This window comes from Haemorhous mexicanus, chromosome 16 (assembly GCF_027477595.1).
Source record: "Haemorhous mexicanus isolate bHaeMex1 chromosome 16, bHaeMex1.pri, whole genome shotgun sequence".
NCBI lineage: Eukaryota > Metazoa > Chordata > Aves > Passeriformes > Fringillidae > Haemorhous > Haemorhous mexicanus.
Genome location: NC_082356.1, coordinates 8,741,305 through 8,765,196, shown reverse-complemented (window position 1 = coordinate 8,765,196; position 23,892 = coordinate 8,741,305). Strand labels below are relative to the sequence as shown.

General features: G+C 58.5%; 1 protein-coding gene and 2 pseudogenes across 1 annotated transcript; 1 reads left to right on the top strand and 2 right to left on the bottom strand.

Annotated features, from left to right (window-relative positions):
• LOC132334706 (zinc finger protein 850-like) overlaps positions 1 to 23,892 on the bottom strand; it is a 1,213,125-nt pseudogene that overhangs the window by 331,628 nt on the left and 857,605 nt on the right.
• The window catches only part of LOC132334717 (zinc finger protein 850-like), a 260,738-nt pseudogene that overhangs the window by 195,692 nt on the left and 41,154 nt on the right, over positions 1 to 23,892 (top strand).
• LOC132334842 (bolA-like protein 3) lies at positions 22,220 to 23,726 on the bottom strand. The gene is given in 5 exon segments (XM_059861026.1): positions 22,220 to 22,598; positions 22,811 to 22,899; positions 23,104 to 23,180; positions 23,182 to 23,204; positions 23,665 to 23,726. Coding segments are annotated over 5 exon segments (285 nt in total). The 5' UTR covers positions 23,695 to 23,726; the 3' UTR covers positions 22,220 to 22,532.

Below are 23,892 nucleotides of genomic sequence, written 5' to 3'. Positions count from 1 at the left end.
TAATTACAGCAGATAATTGGAGGCCATGATTGCTCACACCTCTCAGAGACTCCCAGGCAAAAGCCAAACCCAAAGTCCTTTGAAAAACGTGCAGTCCCTGGGAGCATTCAGGAGCCCCCAGGGCCATTGCTGAGCAAGGCTCCCCAGGGATTCCTTCCAGCAGATCCTTGAGGCCACTGGGATGTGGGCTAGGGGGGGATGCTGAGGGCAGGACAAGGGGCTGACAGTGCCCAGCCTGGCTGGGGCTGTGCCAGGAGGCCCCAGTGCCTCAGGACAAGGTGTCTCCTCCCAGCCCTTGGTGGCACAGACCCTGCTGTGCCCCAGGGCACCAAGACTTGGCTTCTCTTTGTCCCCACCTGTCATTACTGCCTGCAGTTCTCTGCTCTGCCTGGGGCCTGGGGACACTTTCTCAGTTGTGTCCCTCAGTGGGACCCATTAAAAGTCCAAGAAACTTTGGAGTTGGATTCTGACTTGGAGTTCTGGAGAGGTTTCTTCAGCTCCCTGTCAGGAGCCTGAGCACAAAGCCCCAGAGGGTGATTAAAGTCCTTGTGCTGTGTCTGTGCTGCTGAGCTGGGCCGGGCTCCTGGCCCAGAGGCAGCTCCTGGTAACCAAGAAGAGCTTCAAAAGCACATTTCTCTTGATGAGCAGCTTTTCTCCCAGCCCAGCAGGGCAGGGGCACTGCCTGCAGCCACCCCAGGCACAGCACAGAGGCACAGAGAGCTTCAGTCAGGGCTGGGAAGGTGCTGAGAAGTGCCTGGGCCACAATCACTGCCAGCCCTTGGCACAGGAGCCTCTGGCACAGGACAATGCAGCTGCAGCTCCTGGAGCCGTCTCCTAAAGCTGCAACATCCCAATGCCTGCAGACTCTGTGAGTACATTCTCTGATTCTCTCTTGTGCAGAGCAGCCAGGGGTGCCCAGGGCTGTCCTGCAGAGCAGGGTCGTGCAGCCCAGGGCACTGTGCTGGGGCAGGGACTCTGCTGCCTGCCAGGGACAGCTCTCAGCCAGCCCGGGAGCTGCTCCCAGCCCTGGGGGACAAGATCTGGCTGGGAAGATACAGCTGGTAAGGCTTCTCCTTCTGTGGGGAGGATGCTGCATTGTTCAGGACTGCTCCCATCATGGCATTTAACTGCAGAACATTTCCATGTAGATTATACAGGGAGCACAGCAAGGGAGGGGCTGCATAAAAGCAAAAATCCTGCTTTATTATCTACTGCTCTGGGTTGCCTGGATGGGAAATTGCCCTAAGATATTTATCTCTCAGTTCAGGTTGAAAATAAAAAAAATATATTGCAGATCTGAGTAAACCAGGCAGTGACAGAAATCAGCACAGGGCCCCTTAGAGGCAGCATCAGTGTTGCTTTTCCAGCCTCCTCATGATAGATCTGACTTTGCCATCAGAGCCTGCAGAGCCAGAGCTGCCCCTGGGCAGTGCCAGAGCTGGGAGGGGTTTGCAGGGCAGAGCTGTGCCCCCAGGGCTGGGCTGGACCCTGGCAGCAGTGGCAGAGCCCAGCCCTGGGCACAGGGAAGCAGCTGCTGGCAGGGACAGCTCCAGGCAGCAGAGCCCTGGGCAGGCAGTGGGGGTAAAGTTGTCCCCAGCTGTGCTGGGATATTTAAAATCTTCTCCAAGCCCAACTATTCCATGATTCCTTTTTTTACAGATCCCCATGTCAAGGCACAGTAAATGTCCAACAGCAGCTCCATCAGCCACTTCCTCCTGCTGGCATTGGCAGACATGTGGCAGCTGCAGCTCCTGCACTTCTGCCTCTTGCTGGGCATCTCCCTGGCTGCCCTCCTGGGCAACGGCCTCATCATCAGCGCCGTAGCCTGCGGCCACCACCTGCACACGCCCATGTTCTTCTTCCTGCTCAACCTGGCCCTCAGCGACCTGGGCTCCATCTGCACCACTGTCCCCAAAGCCATGCACAATTCCCTCTGGGACACAAGGACCATCTCCTACACAGGATGTGCTGCACAGCTCTTTTTATTTATGTTCTTCATCTCAGCAGAGTTTTCCCTCCTGACCATCATGTGCTACGACTGCTACGTGTCCATCTGCAAACCCCTGCACCACGGCACCCTCCTGGGCAGCAGAGCTTGTGCCCACATGGCAGCAGCTGCCTGGGCCAGTGCCTTTCTCAATGCTCTCATGCACACGGCCAATACATTTTCCCTGCCCCTGTGCCATGGCAATGTCCTGGGCCAGTTCTTCTGTGAAGTCCCCCAGGTCCTCAAGCTCTCCTGCTCATATTCAAAGCACAAGGAACTTGGGCTCATTGCAGTTAGTACCTGTTTAGCCATTGGTTGTTTTGTGTTCATTGTTTTCTCCTATGTGCAGATCTTCAGTGCTGAGGATCCCCTCTGAGCAGGGACAGCACAAAGCCTTTTCCACCTGCCTCCCTCACCTGGCTGTGGTCTCCCTGTTCACCAGCACTGCCATATTTGCTCACCTGAAGCCACCCTCCATTTCCTCCCCATCCCTGGATCTGGCCCTGTCAGTTCTATACTCGCTGGTGCCTCCAGCCCTGAACCCCCTCATCTACAGCCTGAGGAACCAAGAGCTCAAGGCTGCAGTGTGGAGAATGATTTCTGGCTGCTTTCAGAAACATTAAACTGCTGGCCAGTTTCTGCAAATCACTTGTAATAAACGTCATCTTTGATACTTCTTGTTGGTTTCATTTCTGATGTAATTTTTCTTTGTTTTACTTTTTTCATATTGTCCAAAAATAAATGTCATTCTTTGTGCCATTTCTGATTTCATTTCTCTCTACCTTCCCTTTGGCCAAAGACTGTTCCAATGCGGGGCTGCACTTTAGGTGGCTTTAAAGGAACTAAAGGATTTCCCAGCAAAGTTTTCTGCAGAGATGCCCTTGTGTTGACTTCTCTGGAGCTGCAGCAGCAATGTCTGTGTGCAGAGCTGGGGGCAGATCAGTGCTGGCACAGCAGCTGTGCCCAGCAGCAGCAGCACTTGGTGTTGCCAGTGCTGCTCCCGTGGCCCTGCCCCGCTGCCCTGGTGTCCCTGGTGTTGCTGTAGGGCCTGAGTGCTCTCGGGGCCGGGCACAGCCCTGGGGGTGGCAGTGCCAGGGCTGCAGCAGGGACAGGCCATGGGCACTGCTGGGGCAGCGCTGACACCTCAGGCCAGGCCCTGGGGGCTCCAGGCTCCTTGCCCAGGCTCTCTCAAGAACACGGCCAGGAACAATGCTCAGCACAGAAAACCCCCGTGAGCAGCCCCAGGGTGGCCGTGGGCAGGCTGGGGGCAAACAGCATGGCTGGTGCTCTGCAAGGGCCCTGGGGGAGATGGGAAGGAGCAGCAGAGCAGGGGCTGATCCATCCCCAGTGCCCTGGACAGCCCAGGGCAGCGTCCCAGAGTGTCCTCATGGAGCTGCCAACAACATCCCCCCTCTGCAGCCCTGGCCTCTCCCCCAGCTCACACAGGTGCCCCATCCTTGCAGGCACAGACACGGCAGCACTGGCTCAGGAGCCCCTGTTTGCATTGCACAGAGCAGGGGGAGCACCCCCATGCTGTTGGTGTGGGGACATGAACCTGAGGGAGCACAAATGCCATCAGCCCCTGGGGCCAGCAAGGGCTGGGAATGGCAGGGAAACCCCTCAGCTTTGTCCTGGCCTCTGCAGTCAGCCAGAAAGTTTGTTCCCATCAGCTGGGAGTGTCCTGTCCCACTGCAGACGCTGTTGCTCAGAGCCAGGGCTGCCTGGCAGGCAACCCCAAACTGCCCTGAGCATTTCCTTGGCTTCACCTTTGCTTTCCTTACTCTTCCTGCTACAAATTTCTTCCGTTTGCCCACTCCTGTTCCCTCTCCTGCAAACAGCCCATCCCTGTTTGCCCTTCCCTCTCTGGCCCCACTCCCCATTGCAGTTCCTGACTTGGCACCATGGGAATGTCCTTTGGGGAGCAGGATCATCCCACAAGTGCTGCAGGAATTGTCTGCAGGCTCCTGCAGTGCCTCCTGCTGCTCCCTTGCCATCAGCACCACAGGCTAGGGGGGCACATCTGGGCTGCTGTGTCTGGCTCTGGGGCTCCCCATTCTGGGCAATGAGGAGGAGCTGCAGAGGCTCTGCAGGACTGACAGGATGGGCTTTGGGGCTGGCAGGAGAAGCTGAGGGACCTGGGCTGCTGGAGCTTCTGAAGAGGAGGCCCAGGGCTCATCCTGTAACTGCTCCAAGGGTGGTTTCAGAGAATCACAGAATCAGCAATGTTGGAAAAGACCTTGGAGATCATCCAATCCAACCTGTGCCCTGACACTGCCTTGTCTCCCTTGAGCCTCCTCTTCTCCAGGATAAACAACCCCAGCTCCCTCAGCCACTCTGAACAGGACTTGTGCTCCAGACCCCTCCCCAGCCTTGCTGCCCTTCTCTGGACATGCTCCAGCCCCTCCATGTCCTTCCTGAACTGGGGGCCAGAACTGGACACAGCACTCGAGGCGCTGCCCAAGCTGTGCTGAGCACAGGGGAAGAATCACTGCCCTGCTCCTGCTGGCCACACCATTCCTGAGCCAGGCCAGGAGCCTTGGCCTTCTTGGCCACCTGGGCACGCTGCTGCCTCATGTCCAGCCTGCTGTCCATCAGTCCCTGCAGGTCTCTCTCTGCCTGGCTGCTGTCCAGCCACTCTGTCCCCAGCCTGTAGTGCTGCAGGGGTTGTTGTGGCCAAAGTGCAGGACCCAGCACTTGGACTTGTTAAACCTCACCTTGTTGGATTTGGGCCCCGGATCCAGCCTGTCCAGGGCCCTGTGCAGAGCCCTCCTACCCTCCAGCAGATCCACACTCTCACCCAGCTTGGTGTCATCTGCAAATCTGGTGATTTTCTTCTTCTATTTCACACATGTGATAATCATTTCCCCAAAATCATTAACATATTTCCCCTCCCCTTTACCCATGCCCTTTAGTCCTGGGGGTCTCTCTGGTGGTCCCTGGTGGTCGTGGACCCCAATGTTCCAGTGGGCCTGGCTGAGCTGGCAGGACACTGAGGCTGGTGAACTTCCAGTTCCCCTTCCCACACAATGGGCATTGTGCGGTTTCCATAGGCCTGGGGTGTTGGAGAACAAGCTCCAGGTGTCAGCTCATCTTGTGTAGACAATTTATCATCTGTTAACATGAGGTCATAGAGTGGGCTATGACATCACAGAGTGGGTTATGTGAGGTCATTGAGCAGCTATGACATCATAGACTGCCTCCGTGACATCACAGGGCAGAGGTCTGACATCACAGTGCAGAGGTCTGATATCACAGAGCAGACTATGACATCACAGACTCTGGTGTGACATCAGAGACCCGCTCTGTGACATTAGAGAATGGTCTGTGACATCACAGAGAAGACTGTGACATCACAGGGCAGAGGTCTGACATCACAGAGCACACTATGACATCACAGACTCTGCTGTGACATCAGAGACCAACTGTGTGACATCAGAGAATGGGCTGTGACATCACAGGGCAGGCTGTGACATCACAGAGGGGCTGTGTGACATCCCAGCAGGGCTGTGTGAGGTCACTGGGTTGGTCACTCCACCCCAGTTCCCCCTCACAGTTTCTCCCAACAAGTCCAAGGCTGTCCATGCCCAGCAGGGTCCCTGTCCCACGGGATCCCCCTGGCCCACCTGGAGCCACAGCCTCCACCCAAGGATGTTCCACAGAATCCACCCCAGAGCCTGACATGGGGACAAGGGGCCAGGGCTGTGTGACCAGGACACAAAGTTCATGGATTATCCAGGTCACTGTGCTCTGGGTTGGGTTCCCCAGGGCAGGAAAGATGTCTGGCAGCTGGAGCAGGGTCTGGGAAGGGCCTCCAAGGTGGGGCTGGAGCCCTTGGGCTGTGAGCAGAGGCAGAGGGAGCTGGGCTTGTCCAGCCCGGAGCAGGGAAGGCTGAGGGGCTCCTCAACCCAGCCTGGCAGTGCCAGTGAGGAGGTGATGGAGAACACAGAGCCAGGCTCTTCACCGAGGGGCCTGGTGGGAGAGAAAAACCAATGGGTGGGAGGGGAAAAAGGGGAGAGCAGCCAGGACAGGAGGAGATGAAATGAGTCAGGCTGGTTTCAGCATTTCCTCAACAGCAGGAGGAGCCTGACCTCCCTTCTCCATCCACCACTGACAGCTTTGCAAATCAGGAATTGTTTGTGCTGTTTTGCCCTCACTCCAGGACGAGCATCCTGATACAAGAACTTAATTGTGTTTATATCTATCTCAGAACCACGTTTGTCTCAAATTAATTTTAATTCAGCAATCACTTTGTGGGTATTGGACTCATCAGACACTGCTGGGACATTGCACATGGCTCAGGGAAGAGTATGATGGTTATTAAATTGTGACCTGTTCATCTATGGTCTGTTGGCCATGAAGAAAAACTTTCTGTGCCTCTGAGTCTCACCAGTTCCTGACCCCCAAAGGACACAAACCTGATGAGTTGTGGTTCCCACTCCAGTGGCGGCACTTGGACCTTCCTCCATAGCCAGAGCAGAGCTCCCCTGTCCCAGAAAGTCCCTGGCAATGCAGGGATGAAGGAAACAGGACAGGCTGTGGGGATCAGGGGCAGGGCAGTCAGGGATTTGGGGTGGTTGTGAGCCCAGGGCAGGACCCGGCCCTTGGCCCTGGTGAACCTCATCCCACTGTCCTGGGCCCATGGCTCCAGCCTGTCCAGATCCCTCTGCAGAGCTTCCTGCCCTCCAGCAAAGCCACACTCCCACCCAGCTTGGGCTCACCTGGGAACTGACTGAGGGTGCCCTCAATGGCCTCATCCAGATCAGCAATAAAAAGATTTCACTGACCTGGCCCCAGTCCTGAGCCCTGGGGACAGCCCTGGATGTGACTCCATTCCTCAGCTGCTCTGAGTGCCAGGGGTTGGATGAGGGAAATGGTGGGGATGTGTTTCAGGAATGCAAAGGGCCAAGGCCTGAGCCCCAGCCCCTGGCAAGGCAGATCCTGTCCCTCCCTCCTTGCTCAGGGCTCTTCCCAGGATGGGCACTGGGATGTGGGGATGGGCAATGCCAAGGGCAGGACCATGGGGCGGCCCCTGCCAGGCTGCTGAGCAGGGACAAGGAGGCAATGAGGCCCCAGGGCTGCCAGGGTCACTTGTCCCCTCGTGGCCTCAGGCCCAGGGCCAGCAGCCATGGCCAAAGTGCTGCCCAAGTTGGCTCTGTCAGGGCCTGGCAGCTGCTGCCCATCCCTGTGCCCTGTGCAGCCCAGGCTGTCCTACGGTGTCCCTGCCCTGGCCTCTGTCCCTGCAGGCTGTGCTCATCCCCCGGCTGCCCCACCTGGCTGGCCCCTTCCTTTGCTGACAGCTCTGCCTCCTGCCTGCCTCTGCCTGCCCACACAAAGCCTCAGCCTTGATACCAAAAGGGTTAATTCAATTTTTACCATGCCAGTGAACTTTTAGCACAGGACCAAGGCATGCAGGGGCTGCTTTCCCAGGAAGGATGGTTGGAAGAGAAGAAGAAGACATCTGGCTAAAGAATGCAGTGATAGATAAAAGCAGGACTAAATCTGGGAATGGGGTGGCTTTTATAGTAATGGGTAAATTGTAATACACATTTAGCAACTCTATATAAGCAACACACTGGAGAATTACATGTCCACATAAGGTTAGGAGTTATCCCTCACTAGACCTCAGGCCTGAATAAATGATCCCCTCTTAAATAGCAAATTAGTGTTAAGGAGTCTTATTCTGATATTTTGGAGATGTGGTGATGGCAGGGCCTCACGGAACCAAGGAGTCAGCTGTGACACTGTGCCAACTCCTGGACCAAAGGGTCCATTGTGACACTGCAGAACCCCCTGGAAACAAAATCCATTTTGGCACACTGGGCCACACTGAACCAATGGCCCCTGGTGAAACTGCGGATCCAAGGAGATCATTGTGACCCTGAGAAACCTCTTGGAACCAAGGGGCCATTGTGACACAGCAAGGCCTTGTGGAACCATGGGTCCATTGTGACACAGCAGAACCTCATGGAACCAAGGTGACTGTGTTCTACTGCAGAACCTCATGGAACAAAGGGACCATGGTGACACTGTGCATCCAAGGAGACCATTGTGACTGAAGAACCTCATGGAGCCAAGAGTCCATTGTTACACTGTGGGGCCCTGTGGAACCAAGGGGAGCACAGTGACTTTGGGGGCCTTATGGAACAATGGAGACTCTTCTGACACTTTGGGACCCATGGGAACCAAGGGGACATGTCCTAGGTTGACTGTATGATACTTTTATCCCCAATCATCTTGTTCCGTTTATGCTGAATAGTAAGTTTTGCACCTTTAAGACTTGCTCCAAGGATTGAGGGGGGGAGAGGAGGCGCGCAGTTTGTTTTTCAGACACTGAACTCACTCCTACACATTCCTGCTTCTGGACTGCATTGCCTGCAGATGAACAGACGGCAGGACAGGGCTCTCTTTTTTTTTTTTTTTTTTTTTTGCTTTTAGTTAGTTTAGCTAGCTGAGGCAAAGAAGTTCCCAGGACTGTGGGTTTTTGGGTTTTTTTTTCCTTATTTTTCCCTTTCTTTGGACCTGTTCACACCTGCTCTGGACTGAACAACCATAAGAGCACCAGCAGCTCGCACCAGTGGGCCAGGCCGAGGCTTGGGCCACGGCATTTCCAGCGCCAGAGGGACTGATAAGGGACTGAGTGAGCTGAACTGGAATCTGGGGAGGGGACTTTCTGGGTTTGTCATCTCTTTTGGAGCAGCAAGGGGTTTTATTGTTTAATATTGTTTAGGTTTTCTTGTTTAATAAACAGTTTTTTCCACTTTTCTCCAAGGAGGTATTTTCTCCCGGACCGGTTGGGGGAGGGGCGATAGAATCCGATTTCCTAGAGGAGCCCCTTTGGGGGTTCTCTCCCAGATTTGCCCAGAACCAGGACGGGGAGGTGTCCCTGCCCATGGCAGGGGCCTTGGGACTAGATGATCTTTAGGGTCCATTCCATCCTTACCATACTGTGATTCTGTGGTTTCCTTCCCATGCACCCAGAGCAGCTTTGAAATCCATTCAGTGAAGACACAAAGCTCACACAGAGTTTGGCAATGACCAAACTCCCTGGCCCAGCAGCACAGGACTTTGTTGCCCAAGTCCTCCCCTTGTGACACTCAGCACTGTGTTCTATTTGCACAGACTGAGAGCTGCAAAGTGACAACTGCCACACAGGGAGAGGAGCAGGTGCTGGCCAAGGCTGCTCCTTCTACAAACAGCCTGGGCTCAGTGGGGCTCAGCCACCTCTGCTCTGCTGCTGTCTGGGCACTGGGAGGTGGTCCAGGCTCAGGGAGCCCATTTCTAACTCAGCTCCTACCACCTGATGATGGATCCATGTCAAATGGACCCATCCTGGAGGCCATGGGCCTGGAGGGGCTCAGTGATTGTTCACTAAAGCTCTTCTGCTCTGGAGCTCTCTGGCCTTTGAGGAAATGCTGGCAAAGCCACGGCATGAAAACCTCTCCCTGCACTGCCTGGGCTGTTCTGGGATCAGTAAGGCAGACCCAGCATTCTGAGTCCTGGCCTGGCACGGGAGACTCCCTGGAAGCTGCAGGGCCAGGGGGGATGTGCCAGCACTGCCCTGCTGACCAGGGACTCTTCCCAGCAGTTCCATGGGAGCCCAGTGGGCTCAGGCTTGCACCATGGCTTCACTGAGGGGCAGAGAAGCAGGGCAAAGGAGCTGCACCTGAGATGCTGCAGTAAGCCACACTTCCATACTCCAGTGCTTCCAGGGGTTTGAAGGTCACCTTGATTTCAGCCGAACAATTCGGCCCGATTTCTCCTTCCTACAACAGAGAGAGACAGCAAAACACTGCTCTGCACACTTCACACTGCTTGTTTGCAACCACACTCCTGTAAGCCTTTGTTTAGAGCATCAGTGATGAGTGAACCACCCAAGGAGCCAAGGAAACCCTCCAAACCCAGCTCAACCCAGCGCTGGAAGCTCTCAATGCTCAGCTGATCAGCTCCCACTCTCCACAAGATTCCTGCTGCTCTGACACAAGCTCTTGCTCACATCATGCTGCTGGCAGCCACAGTGGGATGCAACTGCCCCTGTGCACTGGTGGCTCTTGGCCTTAGATGTGCCATAGGAGTGATCAAGAAGAGAACATGATGCCCTTCCTTGAAATGCAAATATTAGTTAAGCTGTTTTGAAAGAAAGCAGAGGTTGGGATTATTCTGGGCTTTACTCCAAGATGAGAAGGGATTTTGCACTGTGCACACACCAGGTACTCATCATCTCTCACAATGCCAGCACTCAGAATCAGGGCTCTGCTTGATGGGAGCATGTGGCAGTTTGCTTGCATCACCAGAAAAGGAAAAGGTTTTGTGTCCCTGTGTGCAGGAGAGCTCCAAAGGCCCATTTCAGCCTTGCACCCTGGTGTCCAGGCTCACAGATGACACTGGAAGGCAGACTCAGAAATAGTGCAAGGCATGCTTACAGGAGGGGATTGGCATTTCTGGCATTACCCTTGGGCTGAATTTGACCTCCTTTTGCCAGGGAACTGTGGCAAGCTTCAGGTCAGTGTGTGAGCTGGCAGTGCTCCAGCAGCCTCTGCTGAACCCCACGTGTTGGGGGAGCCCCTGCCTGCAATAACTGCTCCCTGTGACACTGCAGGGACACACACACAGTGCCTTGAGCAGCTCGAGCCTGGCAGCAGAGCTCGGCTTTGTCAGGCTCCCAGCCCTGCCTTGAGCCTGCAGGGCACAAATGCTTTGAGCAGGGAGCTCTGCAGCCACTCCAGAAACTCCATGTCCTCCCTCCCACCACATGGGGCCAGCTGAGGATCTGCCCAGTGACTGCATCCAGGGGAAGGGGGACGGGGGCAGGGTGCTTGGGAGGACCAAGTGGAAGAGGAGGAGGAGGAGGAAAATGAGGTTCTCAGCTATCACTTACCATTGGCTCAATGGAAAAAATGTCATGGGAGAACAGCATGGGGTCTTCTGGCACCTTTGCCACCTTCTCCTGGACCATGCTTTTGAAGGAACTAAGGGAAAGAAGAGGGTGTATCACCTTTGGAAAGAGGGGCTGGCAATTCAGGAAATGTTTAGGGATGTTGTCAGGTCATGTAGGAAGAAGATTAGAGAGACAAGAGCCCAATGAGAACCTGAGGAAATCCAGTCATCACAATCGACCTTTCCTTCCCAAAATGCCATCCCTGGCTGGAGTATCAATGGAACTGGAATACTGAGTGCTGAGCTCCTGAAGGCCAGGGACACACACCCCAGTGCCAGGGATGGTTTGCTTGGCTTAAACCCTTCAAAAGCACCAACACCCCCCTGAGGCCAAACATTAGTTTCACTCTTGGGCCATGGATCTCACTGAAATGCATCTTTCAAACCAACCTCATCTTCTCTTCATTCTCTTCTTCCTCACTAGGAAAAGCCTTCCACTGGAAGTGGGCTGTGATGTTACTCCTGTTCTCAATGAACACAGTTCTGTGGCTTGACATGGTGATAAAAGTCTTGTCAAGCTCCACGGAACTTGTGCTCAGCCCAACGTTGACATCCACAGCTTCTCCGTGGAGCTTTGTGTGGATAATTTCTTCCCCTGGAACAAAGCAAAGGGGAGTCTTTGCTCAGCTCACTGCCTGATGGAAGCACAAGGAACGGAGCAAACCACAGGGCACAGAAGAAAATGTCACAGTTTTGAGCTGAATGAGCAGTTCTTGAAGACCAAGGAATAGTTACTGTTGAATTTGCTGTGTGGTTCTTCAGTTTCTTTTCCATTGAAAACATCCTGATTTAGCCCAAAAAGGACACATTTCATTAGCATTTCAATGAGAGCTGCTCTAAGAAAAGGAGCAATTAAAATTCTGAAAGAGTGCAACTGCAGATTAGAGCAATACAGTGACCTGGAAACAAGACCCAAAAGGAGGATGCCATTTACAGTCTGAAGGGTCCAATCCCAGCTCAATGAAGCACCATCAGCAGGAGCACATCAAGGAAGCAGAACAGGAGGTTTCTGTGTATTTACCAGCAATGCAGTCTGGGACTCTGGGTTGTCATGCAGGCTGGTAACTGCTTGCTTGGCCCAGCAGACAAACTCTGTGCAATGTGCTGGAAATAATTATGCAGCTGTGTTTGGGCACACTTTGGATTCAACAGGAGCAATCAGGATTGGTCACCAGGTAAAGAGTTCTTGCCTGACAGACACAAGACTCTGTGCTTTGGTGCTCAGGGACAGCCCAGGGGAAAAGTGCTTCTGCCCAGCAGCTGCTGGGCTTTGTGCTCTTCTACAGCCCCACTGAGCAAACAAAAGTTCCTGGCCTTGGTGCTTTGCTGCTGGTCAATCTGTCACTTCAAAGTGTCTTCTGGGGACTTTGGTGATGAATGCATCACACACAAAAACAAAGGGAACATCTGGCAAGCTGAGCTTTGCTCATGTCAGCAGTGACAGCTGATGAACTTGCTTCAGGTTGTGCTCATGAAGGACCTCTGGCTGCAATGATGGGCTGAGCTGTTCCCATTGCCACTGGGGAGAACATCACTGCTGGCTGGTGGAGAAGCCTTGGGCCACCAATGTTTATGGGCTGGACGTGAGACTTTGGAGGGAGGGGAGGAAAGACAAGGCCCCAGCAGCCCCAGAGCCAGATCAGTGCACGTGCTCCTGCATCTGCCCCGGGGCTGATGCCAGCCCTGCTGCAGCTCTCTGCTGGGGCTCGGGGGATCAGTGCCTGCTGGGGGCAAGGCACAGGATTCTTCCCTTAGTCTTTTGCCAGAAATTTCATCAGAATGAGGACATGGAGGAGGACTGGTGGAGCAAATTCTATGCGTCCATGGAGGACAAGGACCCCAAATTCCCGTGGGGAACCAACGAGGACAGACTGAATGTGTGCCAGAGCCTGGGACCTGCACTGGGACAGGGACAGCTGGGGACAGGGATGGGGACAGAGACAGGGACAGGACAGGGCTGGGGACAGGGACAGGGAGGATAAAGGGAGTGGGTGAGGACAGGGATAGGGATGAAGGTGGGGAGGGGACAAGGATGAGGATGAGGAGGGAATGGGACAAGGATGAAGAAAGGGCCGGGCCCGCAGTGGGGAGCAGCCCCGGGTCTGATCCAAGGCCAGCCCTGCCCCGCAGATCTACGGCTGCGAGCTGGAGGCGGTGCCCGAGTTCGAGGGGCTGCAGGATTTCTGCCAGACCTTCCCCCTCTCCAAACCCGGCCGTGCCCCCGAGCCCGTGGTCAGCTTCAAGGTGGGTGAAGCCCCCCTCCCCGTGGGACGCCGTGGCCGCGGGGCGGGACCCCCGGAGGGCACCGAGGGTCTCTCAGGGGCTGTTCCGCATCTACCCCGTGCCCCAGGAGGGCGGAGCCGCCCCCGCGCCGCGCTGCTTCCAGCGCCTGCCGCCCCGCCAGCCGCAGCCGTGCCTGCTGCGCGTCTACGTCGTGCGAGCCTTCGACCTGTCCCCCCGCGATGTCACCGGGCTGGTGAGGACAGCGGGGACGCCCGCGGGGCCGGGCGGGGCGGGGCGGGGCGGCCGTGTCACCGCGGTGTCCCCTCCGTGCCCCAGAGCGATCGCTACGTGCGGGTGGCGCTGGGCAAGAAGACGCTGGGACAGCGGGACCAGTACGTGCCCAACACCCTGGAGCCCATCTTTGGCAGGTGCGGCACTGTCACCCCCGGGGCGGGTGGCCCGTGTCACTGTCACCTCCAGGGGGCACTGGGGGCGCTCACCAGGTCACCATTCCCAGTGCTGTTGTGCCACCAGATCCCTGTGCCATTCCCTGTGCCACCACCTGTCCCACTCCCTGTCCTGCCATGTCCCTGTGTCCTCACCTGTCCCACTCCCTGTGCCACCAGCTGAACCATTCCCTGTCCTGAGGGACAGGGAGGGGACACGGGGGGCTGGGAGGGGGGCCAAGAGGGGACATGGTGGGCACAGGAGGATGGCACGGAGCGGGCACAGAGGGGGAATTGGGACACGAGGAGGGGCAGGATGGGGGGCACAGGAAGGTTTGGAGGGCACAGAAGGGTTTGGGGGGCACAGGAAGATGGCACAGAGGGCCAGGGGCGGGCACAGGGGTAACTCCCAGCAGAGGTGCCACTGCCCTGTCCCCAGCGCGGGCCCCGCGTGCTGGCGGGACCAGCTGTGCCCCAGCCGGGCCCTGGAGCTCCTGGCGGGCACCCGGGGGCTGCCCGGGCCCCGCTTCAGCCGCGGGGGCACCGCCCTGAGCCTGAGCGGGCAGCGCTTCGAGCTGCGCCACTTGGGTGAGGGGAGGGACTGGGGGAGCTTGGGGGGGTGTGGGGGGTTTTGGGGGGATCTGGTGGGGTTTGGGAGCATGTGGGGTGGGTCTGGTGGGGGTTTGGGGGGGTTTGGGGGGGGTCTGGGGTGTTTTCCAGGGATCGGGGGGGGGTTTGGGGTATCTGGGTGGGTCTGGGGTGTCTGGGGTAATTTGGGGGTGTTGGGGGGGGTCTGTGAGGTGGCTGTCGGGTGGGTGACAGGTGGGTCGGTGTCACAGAGCGGGGCCACCCCCCGCCGCGACACGCCGGGCCCCCCGGGAGCGCCTGGCCCTGCACGTGCTGAACCTGTGCGAGCTCGTCCCGGAGCACTTGGAGACCCGCGGGCTGCAGAGCCGCGCCCAGCCCGGCCTGGAGCAGGTGACAGCGACGCCGGGGACAGAGACACCGGGCTGGGGGTGACAGCGACACCTGGCGGGGAGGGGTGATGGGGACATTGGGGTGACAGAGAACGTGGGGATGGGAACATCGCAGGGACAGCGACGCTGGGGTGGATGCCAGGGACCCCAGGAGTGGGTGATGGGGCCAGGGGGTGACAAGGACAGGTGCTGGGGGGACAAAGGAACCCCGCAGTGATGAGGAGCCTGGGGCCGTGGGGACAGAGAGGGGAAACTGGGGGACACCCGGGGACATGGGGCTGGTGCCACCCTGTCCTGCTGTCCCCAGGGCAAGGTGCAGATGTGGGTGGACATTTTCCCCACCAGCCTTGGCCCCCCTGGGCCCCCTGTGAACATCGACCCCCACAAGGCGAAGGGGTGAGTGAGGGACAGGACACCCCTGTGGGGACAGGGCCACCCCCCGTGGGGACAGGGCCACCCCGGGTGGAAGGTGACCCGTCCCTGTCCCCTCCTGAGGTACGAGCTGCACTGCGTGGTGTGGAACGTGCGGGACATGGATCCTGGGGACATCAACCTGCTGGGCCAGCGCATGAGTGACATCTACGTGTCCGGGTGTGTCCCCATCGTGTCCCCTGTCACCCCCCAGCTTCTGTCCTGCTCACTCCAGAGCCCCTTGCAGGTCCTTTGTCACCAGAGGGTCCCTATCAGCCATCCCCAGGGTCCCTGTCACCCCAGGGTGTCCCCATCCATGTGGGCACAGTGGTGACAGCAGTGTCCCCTGGGGGGTGGCACAGAGGTGACAGCGGTGTCCCTGCAGGTGGCTGGATGGGCAGCAGCAGCACACTGACATCCACTATCGCTCCCTGAACGGCCGCGGTGCCTTCAACTGGCGCTTCGTGTTCCCCTTCGAGTTCCTGGCGGCCGAGAAGCTCTGCGCCATCCGCTGCAAGGTCAGAGACAGCCAGAGAGGGGACAGAGTGGGGACACAGCCCAGGGACACGTGCGACCTTGCCGTGTCCTCGGGCAGGAGCACGTGTGGAGTTTGGACGAGATGCTGCTGAAGGTGCTGCCCAAGCTCATCCTGCAGGTGTGGGACAATGACAAGTTCAAGGTGGACGATCTGCTGGGTGAGAGCCCATGTCACCACCGGGGGGACACCGCAGGGGACAGGGGACAGCCAGTGGGGACAGGAAGCACCCATTGGTGATAAGGAGCTCCCCCAGGTGACAAGGAGCTCCCCCCAGTGACAGAGCTGTCCCCTGCCCTGTCCTGCAGGGATCCTGGAGCTGGAGCTGACGCAGCTGCCCCACCCGGCCTGCAGCGCCCGCCTGTGCCAGGCCACACTGCAGGACCTGCCCTGGTTCTCCTGGGCCTGGCTCTCCCTGCCCCGGTTCTTCTGGGCCCAGCTTTCCCAGGCCTGGCTCTCCCTGGCCCGCTTCTCCTGGCTCTGGCTCCCCCTGGCCTGGCTCTCCCGGTGCTGGTGCCGTGCCCCGGCGCGGCAGCGCTCGCCCCTGAACCTGTTCCGCAGAAGGAGGGCGCGGGGCTGGTGGCCCTGCACCATGCACAAGGACGGTGGCCAGCGGCTCTTGGTAGGTTGGGAACGGATTGGGGACACCCACACGGGGCTGGGGGACAGCAGGGACAGATCCAACCGCCCCGCAGGGGAAGCTGGAGCTCAGCCTGGAGCTGCTGTTGGCGCAGGAGGCCGAGGAGCGGCCTGTGGGGAAGGGCCGGGAGGAGCCCAAAAAGCACCCGACCCTGCCTGAGCCCAGGTGAGCCCGGGGCGAGCCAGGACGGGCTGGTGGGCCGGGGACAGGCGGTGGCTGAGCCCGGTGTCCCTGCAGGCACCCCAAGTCCTCGTTCCTGTGGCTGACATCTCCACTGAGCCTTGTCTGCCACGGCGTCCGCTGGCGCTACCTGCTGTGGCTCGGCCTGGGGCTGGCGGCACTCCTGCTGCTCCTGCTGCTCCATTCCTTCTTCCCGGTCAGCACTGCCCCACAAATACCCCGCTGGCACCCCTGAACATGCCCTGACTGCCCCGTGTCCCCCTGCAGGGCACCCTCAAGGTGAAGGTGGCTGACCCACGCCAGCTCCTGCCGGCCAAGGAGCAGCCGGGCACGAAGCCTCCCCTGACGGAGCGCTGAGGAGGAGCTGCCCGGCTCCCCGATTTCCTGGCTCTGAACCCCCCTCCCGAGCTGCTCTGGATGTCCTCGGTGCATTCTGCAGCCAGGAGGGGATTGTCCCATCCGGAACGCTGGGGGAGCTGCCCATGGATGTTCCCTCCTGAACAAAGCCGTGTCCAAGCAGCACCAAAGCATCGTCCCTGTCTCTGGTGGCTCGGGGAGGGCATGGACGCTCTAACCCCAGCCCTGATCCCAAATTCAGCCCTAACTCCAGCCTAGGTTCAGCTCCAGCTCCCAAACTCAGCCCCAATTCCTGCCTTAATCCCAACGGCGTCATCAGCCCCCACCCGAGTGCCAGCCCCAGTCCCCTGGGCAGGACGGGGACACCCCTGGGGAGTGTGGCTGCGAGGGAGGTGGGAGCAGCACGGGCTCCTCTGTGCCTGGTCCTGGATCACGGTGGGATGTGGAAGGAGAGAGCCAGCCGGGTGCCCTGACCGTGGGGCCCAGCTCAGGGAAGGAGGAGGGACAGACACTGGCCGGATCATCCCCCAGGACAACGACAACGGACACTGGCAGCCATGGCCACTCCGCGCCGGACCCTGGGGAAGGAGGGCACCGGCCGGAGCATGCCCTGGGGCCAGGAGGGCCGAGATGCCCTGGCCTGGCCCTGCCCCAAGGCAATGTGAAGGCTCCTGGTGACCAGGCCCAGTGCACCCAGGCCCTGCCCCTCCCGGGACCCTCTTAGCCAATCACATTGCTCTGTCCTGCTCTATTCCCCGCCCCCCATTGTTTGCACTCTGCTCCCATTGGCTGCGGGCAAGGGGGCGGAGCTAAACCTGCCTATATAAAGCAGGAGCAGGTGCTGTGCGATCAGTTCAGGTCCAGCGGAGGCAGCGGAGCAGAGGAAGCAGAGGAGGCAGAGGAGAGCGGAGCTGCCAACACCAGAGCCGCAGCACCGGCCGAGCCCGCAGAACCAGCAGCCCCGGAGCCCCGGCACTGGCCGGACCCTCGGCGTTGCCAGCCCAGAGCCCCAGCACGGGGTGGTCGTTGGGGGGAGGCTGGGAGGGACGGGGACCCACCGATGCGCCGCTCTCGCCATCCTTGCGCCTCTTCTCACTGCCGCCTTCTCGGTACCAGCCCCTCCAAATGGGAGCGGCACCAGCAGCGGCACCACCCCCGGCTCAGCAAAGGTAAGGGCCGAGAACCGCCGGGGCACCGAGGGACCACGCCGGGCTCCCAGATTGGGGGCTCGGCCACCGCCCCGGCCTGCCCAAGGTAAGGGGATGGAGAATGCGGCAGCCCCCCCAAACTGGGGGGGGTCAGACAGCAACCCCGGCTCAGCAAAGGTAAGGACCGACAACCCGGGGCACCGAGGGACCACGCCGGGCCCCCCAAACCGGAGGGGTCTGGCCACCACCCCGGCCTGCCAAAGGTAAGGGACAAAATAAAGTTGGCAAAAATCACATTACGTGCTGTGGCTGTTCTTTGATAGCTCCATGCGTCACTCGCCACTCACACAAATCACACAGCGCCCCCAGAAGTGGGGCTTGGACCCCCAAGAGTGGGGCTGGGACCCTCAGAGACCCCTCCCCGTGGGCCTGGGACCACCAGAAATGGGGTAGCAACCACCAAAGACCCCCACCCCATAAACCCAACCACCCCAAAAATGGGCTTGGGATCCCCAGAGACCCCTCCCTGTGGGCATGGGACACTCATAGACCCCTCCCCATAAACCTGGGCACCCCAGAAATGGGGCTGGGACCCCCAAAGACCCCTCCCTGTGGGCCTGGGATCACCAGAAATGGGAGAGGGACCCCCAGAGACTCCTCCTCATAAACCCAAGCTCCCCCAAAATGGGGCTGGGACCCCCAGAGACCCTTCCCATGGGGCTGGGACCCCTCAGTCCCATGAGGTTCCGTTGTCACGACTCTGCCCTGGGTGCCACCAGGTGTGGAACGCCTGCCGTGTCACAATAGAGCCTCGGTTTCGTCATTCCTGGTGCTGTGACGTCATGGAATTTATGGAGTCTGTCCTCGTCCTGGTGTCAGAGAAAATTGAAATGAAAATTGGACTTAATGGCGTGAGTTACCCTCCGCTAGGATTCCAATAATCCCCATTTCCAAGGATCCAATTCCAACTTCCAATAATCCCAATTTCCCAATTCCAATTTCCACTGGGAAGAAATGAAGAGATGAAAGTGAAAAAATAACAGTCTTTTATTAACAAGCAGGGACGCAACATGTAGAAAAAAGAAGTAAAGAATTTATTGGAATTTTATGGAATTAATGGAATCTGTCCTCATTCAGGTGTCAGAGAAATTTAAAAATTGAATTTAATGTCCTGGAATCCTCCTTTAGGATTCCGGTTATCCCAATTTCCAATAAACCAATTCCAGTTTCCAATAATTCCACTTTCCATCGGGAAGAAATGAAGATCTGAAAGCGAAAAAATACCAATATCTTTTATTAACAAGCAGGAAATGCTCCCAAAATCCCGAATTTAGCGTGGCCCCGCCCCCACCCCGCCCTCACCCCTGCCCCTGGGCCACGCCCCTCTGGAACCCTCTGCCTCTTGACCAATCAGATCGCTCGTCTGCATTTTGGTCACGCCTCCCCTCTGTTTGCTCACAATGTGGACTGTTGGTTGCTCCGCCCCCATGCTGTTTTCTCAATTCCCATTGGCTGTCCTGTGCGGGGGCGTGGCTCAGGCTGGGTATATAAAGCGGGTGGCGGGAGCAGGGGGCTGAGTTCGGGATCAGGATTGGCGGCGGACCGGAGTGGGCGGAGACCCCCGGAGCAGGGCAGCCGGACAGCGGAGGATCCCAGCGGTGGACACTGCAGTGGCCGGAGCCTGGAGGATCCCAGCGGTGGACACTGGAACGGCCAGAGCCCCAGGACCGGGGCGGCCGGACACCAGAGGATCGCAGCGGTGGACACTGGGGCGGCCGGACACCGGAGGATCGCGGCGTTGGACGTCGGGGAACCACAGCGATGAACACTGGTCCACAGACCGCCCCCGCGCACATTACGGTAAGCACGAACGGAGCCGATCCGCCCCCTCCCGGTAACGGGAAGGAGGACGGAGATGATCTGACTCACCCCCCTGCTCAGGTGAAGACGGTCCCGGCCCCCCACAGCGGAGGAGCAGCAAGGGTCCGGAGACCCCACCGGGCACTCCGCTCCAGAGACCACCTCCGCACACATTACGGTAAACACGAGCGGAGAGGATCCGACTCCCTCCCGGTAAGGGAAGGAGGACGGAAATGATCTGACACCCACCCCATCCCCCAACAGCAGAGGAGCGATAAGGGTGCGGGGACCCCACCGGGCACTCCGCTCCAGAGACCACCCCCCGCCCACATCACATCACGGTAAGCACAAACGGAGAGGATCCGGCCCCCTCCCGGTAACGGGAAGCGGCTGGATATAACCTGACTCCCTCTTATCTCCACAGTGGGCACAGACAGTCCCGGGAACTGGGGAGCAGCGGGGCTGCGGAGACCCCCACCCCCCTTCCCCCCTTCCCCCCCCTCATTAAATTAAACACAAACTGAGACGAGCTGGCCCCTCCCGGTAATGGGGAAGGACGGAGATGATCTGACCCCCCCGTTCATCCCCGCACGGGACCGGGGTGGAGCTGAACCCCGAACCAGGCCCTCCTAAACGGGGGACAACCGAGACCAACCGGGCCCTTCCTTAACAGAGGAGAACCGGGACCACCGGGCCCTCCATCATGGGGGAGGACCAAGCCCACCGGGCTCTCCTCAACGGGAGAGGACTGAGACCGGAGCCAGAGACAAGCCTGTCCCACCTGAGGGAGGTGAGGAGGGCTGAGACCCCCAGTGCCCCTAAATGTAGAAATGGAGACCCCAAAAAAGACAGCCAGAGACCCCCACCCCCCGTAAATGGCGGGAGGACGGAGACCCCCCCCCCCCGGTGTCCTTCAAGGGTGAGAAGGGTGGAGACCCTCCCGAGCATCCTGCGGGGTGAGAGGAGCAGGGCAGCATCCCCAGAGCCCCTCCAGGCAGCCCTGGGCCCAGAGAGAGCCCCTGAGCATCCCCCAGGCTCTGGGCAATGGAAACCAGAATTTACAGAAATCAAATTTTACAACAGATGGGGAAAAAAAAACCAAACTAGAATTTACAAAAATCAATTTTACAACGCATGGAAAAAAAAATCCAATTTTACAAAAATCAAATTTTACAAGTTGTGGGAAGTTTTGGCTGATATTGACTCCCCCAAGGAGTCACTTGAGGTGAAAACACGAACAAATCACAAAGCCCCAGCCCCCACCCCGGGGCTGTGCCCATCCTTGTCACACCTGGGGGCTGCTGGGGGTCCCCACCCCTGAACTGGGGGACCATTGGACCCCCCCCCTACTTAAGGGAGGGGACAGAAATGAAAAGTGAATTTAGGGAGGGGAACCCCCCGGGCCCCCTCCGACCCCCCAGAGGCAGAGGGGATGGACCTGGAGCGTCTGGGGGCACCAGGCAAAGGAAAATGGGCAGAAATGAATTCTAACAGCTCGTAATTTGGCTGATAATTTGATTTATATTTTGGCTGATTGATTATTTGGCTGTTTATCTGGCTGACTGTTAGTTTGGCTGATACTTTAGCTACTTATTTAGCTGCTATTTGCTCTCCCAAGTAGCACTTGAGATAAAAATGCAAACAAATCCCAAACCCCTGGGCTTGGGAGCACAGGGCAGCCAGAGATTCCATCCCTGTCACACCCAGGGGCTTTCCAAGTGATTAATTATTTAATTATTTAATTGTTCTGTGGATTTAGAGGCACAGGCCCCCCCCAGTCCCTCTCAGTGCCCCCAGTGTGACATGGATGGAGACCTCTCGAGTGCCCCCAGGCTCTGAAATAAATAAAATTCAGTAAAATCTGACAGCACAAACCAGGCGTGGACTGATTATTTATTACAATTTATTATATCATTTATTATTTTTATAGTATTTATAATTTATATTAACTTTATATACATGATATATACTATTTATATTAATTACTATTCCTTATATAAAAATGTGACATTTATTATGGATTTTGTTTAATGGCTAATAATAATAAAAATTGGGGGCTGAATGTAAGGTCAGGCTTAAAGGTGGGGTTTGGTTTAGGGCTGTGGGTTTAGGAAGGGGCTGCAGTTGGGGCTGGGTTTGAGGTCGGGGTTAACCCTAAGCCAGCCCCACTTTTGGGGGTCCCAGGCCCATGGGGAGGGGTCCCTGGGGGTCTCAGCCCCACTTCTGGTCTGCCTGGGCTCATTTTTTTGGGGTCCCACTCCCACTTTTGGGGTTCCCGCGCTCATTTCTTGCCCCGCCCCTGAGTGGGCGTGGCAGTGCAGCAACGCCCAATACAGGGCCACGCCCCCTTCACAAAATTCCCGCCATTTCCCGCAGCTCTCGCGAGACTTGGCGGCGCGGGTGGGGCTCCCTCAGAGCAGCCCGGCTCGGCCTGGCCGCGCTCCCCTCAGCCCTCTCCGCTCCCTCAATCTCCTGCTCCCCTCAGCCCTCCCTGCTCCCTCAGTCCGTCCCCTCAATCTCCTGCTCCCCTCAGCCCTCCCTGCTCCCTCAGTCCTCTCCCTTATTCCTTCCCGTTCCCTCAGCCCTGTATGCTCCCCTCAGTCCTTTCCCTCAGGTCTCTCCACTCCCCTCAGCCCTTCCCGCTGGGGAATAAAGCCCTCTGCAAGGACCCTTCTGAGAACATGGGCTCCAAAACCCTCCTTCAAGGGCCCTTTTGGGCTCCAAGGCTAATAATAATAATAACAACAACCATCCCCAGGACTGAGCACACAGCACGGGGTGGGGTTCACGCCCAGGAGTGCAGCCCTGGGCCCCTCCTGGAGCTCGGGGCAGGCTCAGCCCTTGGGGGCCGAGGTGAAGATGCGCAGGCCGGGCATGTGCGTGATCTCCTCGCTCAGCGTCTGCGGGGCAAGCGCAGTTCAGGGCCGGCTCTGGCCTTGGAGCAGCCTCAGCCAGCAGCCACAGCCCCACAGCCAGGGCTGCTGCACCCTCAGCCCCTCTCTCCCATTCCCTCACACCCATTCCAGCTGTTCCCATGCCCTCTGTCCCATTCCCTCACACCCATTCCCTCTCCTCTGCTCCCTCTCCCATTCCCTCTCCCCCTTCCCCACACCTGGGTCACCATCCTGTGCTGCTGCACCGGGCGCTTCTCCCGGAACAACTCCGACTCCACGTGGATCTCATATATGTCACCGCAGCCTCCTGGGAACCCGGGACAATTAACACCAATTAACGTCAATTAAAATCAATTAAAGTCAGTACAAGTCAAGGCTTGAGCACCCTCACACTCCTGCCCTGTCTGGGGGTCCCCGCAGCCTGGGGGGGATGGAGACTGACTGGGTTTAAAAAAAACTGGGTTTGGGGTAACCAAGAGCGGGTTTAGGCCCAGCAGGAGCGGGTCCCTACCTGAGATGCCCACCACCTTGATGGCCGAAGCCCGCGGGAATTTCTCCCGCAGCAGCCGCGCCAGGCGCGACTCCCCGCCAGGAGCGGCAGCGCAGGAACAGCTGGGGGGAAACGGCCCTGAGAGCCCCGGGGGGACCCCTAAAAACAGCCCCGGGAGCGGAGGGGAGGGGAAAGGGAAATAGAAGCTGCCGGCACCGGAGGGGGGCACAAGAAGCTGCGGAACCCCGGGAGATGCGGGCGAACCGGGAGAAGGAGGGGTGGGAACGGGAGCTGCCATCACCGGAGGATCGGGCGGTGGGAACGGGGCCTGCGGAGGGGCGGGGGGGTTACCTGTGCCGGGGGGACATTGTGAGGAGCGGCAGCACCGGGAGCGGTACAAGGAACGGGGGAACACCGGGAGACGGTGGGGAACGGGGCCCGGGGACGGACACCGGGAGGGAGCGCGGGCCGCGGTTACCGGCACCGGGGGGACACAGGGGGAAACGGGCCGGGAGGGCAGCACGAGCAGGGGGAGGGACACGGGGACAAGGACAGAGGGACAGGGGACTGACGGACACTCACCGGGCCCCGGCTCAGCCCCGCCGCCGCCATCCCGGGGGCGCGCCGGGGTCACCTCCGGCTCAGCCAATCAGAGCGCGCCGGTGACAAAAGGGGCGGGGCCAGCGCTGCACCCCACGAGCGCCCCCTGGTGGTTCGGAGGACCAGGAGAGCCCCCCCCACCCCCCCCCCCGCCCCCCGACGCCCCCCAAAGGGTCCCCACCAAGGGTCCCCTCCTGCCCCCATAAAGGT